Consider the following 4,967-nt stretch of genomic DNA (forward strand, 5'->3'; position numbering starts at 1 on the left):
TGTGAAGAGAGAAGAAAAGATCAAGATTCTCGTCACTCAAGTGAGACAGTCGAACACGATGACATCTCCAAAGTTTGTTTTCTATCTGACTTATTTCTTCTTGCAAAAAATAGGTGAGTTGTGCTTTTATCTATCAAATTTGTGTATTTTCAAGTGTACGGTCACTCTTAGTGTCACTGATTGTAATTGTATTCTAACTGTATTTGCTTTGTCTCTCTTGTCACTTCAGGTCCAACAACTAGTCTGTCCTCATCAGTCAGTCAAGAAAGAAGTTTTATATCAGCTGATGTTGGTGACGACGTAACTTTGCGATGTTTCTATGAAAGTGATGTGATAGCAAAGTATCACTGGTATAAACAAGATCTGGGAGAAAAACCGAGACTCATCTCTACAGTCTATGCATCTAATAAAAATGTTGCATTTTTTGATGAATTCAAGAACAATCCACGCTTCACACTGGATGCTGAAACTGGTAAAAACCACTTGAAGATCTCAGACTTACAAATTTCAGACTCTGCTACTTATTACTGCGCAGTTAGCTTTGCAGTAACGTTTGAATTTGCAAACGGCACTTTTGTCAGCGTAAAGGGTTCAGGTTTGAACGTCCCAGCTTTGGTCCATCAGTCAGAATCTGAGAGCGTCCAGCCAGGAGACTCTGTGACTCTGAACTGTACAGTACACACTGGGACCTGTGATGGAGAACACAGTGTTTACTGGTTCAAAAACTCTGAAGAATCTCATCCAGGACTCATTTACACCCATGGAGGCAGGAATGATTCATGTGAGAGGAAACCTGACACACAAACACACACCTGTGTCTACAACTTGCAAATGAAGAACCTGGATCTTTCTCATGCTGGGACCTACTACTGTGCTGTTGCCTCATGTGGACACATACTGTTTGGAAACGGGACTAAGCTGGACTCTGAAGGTAAGTCATTTTCTAGCACAGAATGTCTTAATTGTTTTAAGCATAATACTAAAAACTTAGATGAAGGCTACTCCTTAACTGAACATGAGTTGAAAACAAAGTAAGAAGATCTCTTCTCTCATGTCTCCTGCTGTCCGTCTTTCTGCAGATGATGAAGACTCTCTTGTCTTGGTGTATTTCTTGAGTGGAGCTTTGACATTCACCACCATCCTGGTTGTTTTATTGGCTCTCTTACTGTTCATTATCAGTAAGAGAAACAGCTGCCAATGTACAGGTAAATGATTTGCTGAATATATTTACATTGTTAATGTAACAAAAGTCAATAATATAATTACATTTCTGAACCAATAATGTAAAAACTCTGTGTGCATAACTTGACTGGATACTATGTTAAAATCATCATCAAATTCAAGCGTTACTTTGGGTCTGGTTTTTGAGCGGCTGTATGACAGAGGCAACAGTAAAGCTGGGTTGCATCAAATGATTATTAATTTTAAATCAGATTAAATGATGAGATGCAAGTTTCATGTCTAGTCCTGACAGAAATGACAAATAATTTTATTTATTTTAATCTGGTTAAGGAAACGTCTCTGCACTGAACTGTAGTTAACTTTGGTTTATGTCCGATATTAGTTTTTAATTGTACGACAGAGCACTGCTTGATTTACTCTTTTTTTTAATAACTAGTTTTGATAAACTCTGATTAGAACTTATCTTGCCTCTAGTTTTTACATTTTTGATGATTTTGTTTCACCCAGCTAAGATGTAATAAATTACGACATTATGCACAAAAAGTTATGTTGTTCTCAAATTTTATGACATTAAGAACAGAACAAACATCAGGTTGTTTTTTTTCCAGAATCTTGTACAAGATTTCCAGCTTCCTCCACAGCGAATGCAGAGGTATTATCTATATATTACCATTCAAACTTTTTTTTTTCTGTCAAATTTCTTTACATTTCTGTTGTGTACACGTTGTGATTTGCTGTTTAATATTTCATTGTTAGGGTGACACAAATGAGGATCATCTCCATTACGCTGCTTTGAGGGTAAACAAGACCAGCAGATCAAGAAGAAAGAGGGACGACACAGAGGATCATTGTGTGTACTCTGGTGTAAAACAATAAAACTGAACATGTTTCATCTTTGTCTCTGTGTAACACAACATTACTTTATTGCTGTGTCTTTGTGTGATCTTAATCACAATGGAAACCTGGAAGGAACGATCCAGGAATGTTATAGAAATGTTACCTGTTAGCTGTGCTTCTTCTGTACTTTGTAAAATGACTCTGCTCTGTTGATTTATCAGTCATCTAGAATATTGTTCTCTTATTGTAATAATAAATAAATAAACCAACAAGTCGTGCTCAGTTGATGTGACCGCAAACAATCTAAGAGGCAAACTATGGAAGCATTTTGTGCGGCATTTTTTTTATCTCTTTATTCAAATGGCAACGTATAGTTCAATATGTGAAGTGGCAATGCAATCCTCAGTTTAAATTAGTTTACTTACACATTCAAATGAAGGCTCAGACAACTAAGTTTTATTATTTGAACACTACTCCACAGATTACAAAGGTTCAGTGTGAGACTGTTTCCTGCCTTTGTAGACTGAATCTGCATTGGAGCTAAAACTGCCACAAAAACTCATCTGATTCTTCTGTTGTCATCATTTAGTGTGGAAATAGATATGCAGCATACAAACAGAACAGTCTTTTTTTTTACAGCAATTGAAGATGTGGTATATAAAAATAATAAAACAAATACACGAAGAACAGATACAGCAAATACACAGACTGATCACAGCCAGAGACAACGTGTCAGTAGTTGCAGTATTTGTGTTGATTGCAAACCACAAACCCAAAATCTTTTTATAGTTTCCTTTTGGCTGACAGTGTAATGATAAAATCTTTCAGTGGTTTTGTAAGGTTTTGTACTGTGTGTATTTATGACCATAAATAGTTTGACAAAAATCAATGATGCTGCACAATGACCTGTGTGTGTGTGTGTGTGTGTGTGTGTGTGTGTGTGTGTGTGTGTGTGTGCACCCACAAACTGTAAGTGTTATCTGCTAGTGTGCTGAGAAAAATGTTAGTCTGGTGGGCTCATTCATGAACATTCAAGTTCATTCATTCAAGTTTCTGTTTTCTGTGAAACACTTTTTAACTTGTTTTAAAACTTTGTTGTTGAAAAGCACTACATGAATTAAAGTAGGAAGTGACTGTTTTGCTTCAGACAAGAGAAAACCAGACGTCAGACTGGCTCTGGGTTGCAAAACACTGCAGAGGATAGGAAGCTTCATATAGTAGATGAGTCTGCAAAAAAATCAAAGGTGGCATCACAATATTTTTAAAGAAACTGGGCAGTATACTCATACTCAATATACTGACGACCCTGTTCAGTCTGCCTGCCTGTGTCTCACTGTGCTCTCTCTTGCAGTTCCTGGGAGTTGGCTGGTAGGCGGGGCTGAGAGGGAGTGCGTGCTGGCACCGCCCTTGTGGGTTGGGCCCGCAGAGGTTATAAAGGACCACCCTTTTGGTCACACTCTCGCTCTCAGCTGAGCCTGCTGCAGCCTCTTCAGCCTGTTACTTTGTTTGGTTTGTTGCACCCTACAACACACTATACACCATGCTTACACCCATCCATACACTACTAACATGACTGATAACTTTCCTACACACATCCCATAAGTTGTTTACTTTGTTTATTTGATTTTGAGTTAAATAAATCAACCTTCGTAGTTATATCTGTGTGTGGCCTCCCTTTTTGTTGCCGGCCTTGAGCCAGTTGGTAACAACTTGTCCTAACTTTAAGTGATGAAATTGCAAGTTTTTGCAAAGTCCTTACCAGTTTTAGGGCCCTATCTTACACCCTGCGCAAAGCTGTTGTGCTAGTTGCGCAGGTGGATTTGCTATCTTACAGCGGCACAAGCGCCATTTTTGCCACATCTGCAAGATAGCAAATTAACTTGTGCTTCGCCTGTGCAGCCATGGGTGGGACGTCTAAAATGAAGCAAAACGAAGGCCTGGCCCGGCACATTTGCTATCTTGTGCTTGGTGCATTGGAGTATGTGTGTCTCATGCTTGGGCCCAGGCAGATAACATATCTGTGCTTTGTCAGAGCCTGATGCTGGGTTGAAGCAGCACCTCGATCCGGCTCAGGTGGGTGTTCAGCCGGGTCGAGGTGCAGCTTCGCAACCAGACTCTCATCTCCCTCGCTTCAGGAGCCTCAGCCACCTGCATAATAATGATGATAATGAATTATAAAATATAACATAATTTCAAGGTGCTTTAGTGTAAAACACGACCAGTTACACCAGTTATCTGCATGTCTTTTACAGTTCATTTTGTATCACTTTTTGCAAACGTTGATGTAATATCATGCTAGCTCTGCTTCACGTCCTATTTTTCCTGAGCCTTTTCACTTCAGTCTCTGCTAGCCACCAGTAAGATAACCACAAGACTGCTAGCCTCCAGCCAGCTAGCTCCCTGCTAACTCTCAGCCTGCAAGCCTCTTTATTTGGATAGACGATAAACTTACATTCAAATTTCATATAGACAAATAATTAAAGTTGTTTTCTGTACAGAAATAGTACTAACTTACTTATGTTTTGTAGGAAAATTATCGTTGAAGTTGTTTTTCTCTATTAGGTTTATTAGTGCACACTGTATAAAACATGTTGGGTGGTCTTCTCTGTCTGTGAGACGTGACAATCATATGTATTTGTTTCTTTACAAAGCTTTCATTAGGAATTCTTATATCTCATCTTTGCTGTTTTGGTCATCGGGCCAAATCAAACACAGTCCAGTGACTAGCTGTCCCTCAAGTTTGCACATTTGTTGTTTGAACTGCAGGAAACAGTTCTATCTTAATACAAAATCAGAGAAATCTGTTAAATTATGTCAGTTAAGAGCCGCCAAGCAGAGCTTCTCACTTGTTTTTGTGTGACACAAAAACGCCCACAAATCGACTCCACATATGTCACATACAGACATTTTTCCGCTGAAGCTGTAGCTTTTTTCTTTGACCCCTTTAC

The 4,967-nt window shown here is 38.8% G+C and overlaps 1 protein-coding gene across 1 annotated transcript; it reads left to right on the forward strand.

The window, feature by feature from the left end:
• On the forward strand, positions 1–2,164 carry LOC146306141 (immunoglobulin kappa light chain-like). Its single transcript, XM_084711838.1, has 5 exons — positions 1–113; positions 230–931; positions 1,080–1,205; positions 1,791–1,834; positions 1,939–2,164. The coding sequence occupies exons 1-5, from the start codon at positions 59–61 to the stop codon at positions 2,056–2,058; spliced, it is 1,047 nt and encodes a 348-aa protein (XP_084567964.1). The 5' UTR covers positions 1–58; the 3' UTR covers positions 2,059–2,164.
• Positions 2,165–4,967: the final 2,803 nt, after the last annotated feature.

The sequence above is a fragment of the Lutjanus erythropterus genome, chromosome 23 (assembly GCF_056507025.1).
Source record: "Lutjanus erythropterus isolate fLutEry1 chromosome 23, fLutEry1.hap2, whole genome shotgun sequence".
Classification (NCBI taxonomy): Eukaryota; Metazoa; Chordata; class Actinopteri; order Lutjaniformes; family Lutjanidae; genus Lutjanus; species Lutjanus erythropterus.

Excerpts from the sequence above, each read along its gene's own strand:
- LOC146306141 (XM_084711838.1), top strand. The coding sequence starts at position 59 with ATGACATCTCCAAAGTTTGTTTTCTATCTGACTTATTTCTTCTTGCAA. Across the intron at positions 114-229 it reads TTTCTTCTTGCAAAAAATAG|GTCCAACAACTAGTCTGTCC; the intron begins GTGAGTTGTGCT and ends TTGTCACTTCAG. Across the intron at positions 1,206-1,790 it reads AAACAGCTGCCAATGTACAG|AATCTTGTACAAGATTTCCA; the intron begins GTAAATGATTTG and ends TTTTTTTTCCAG.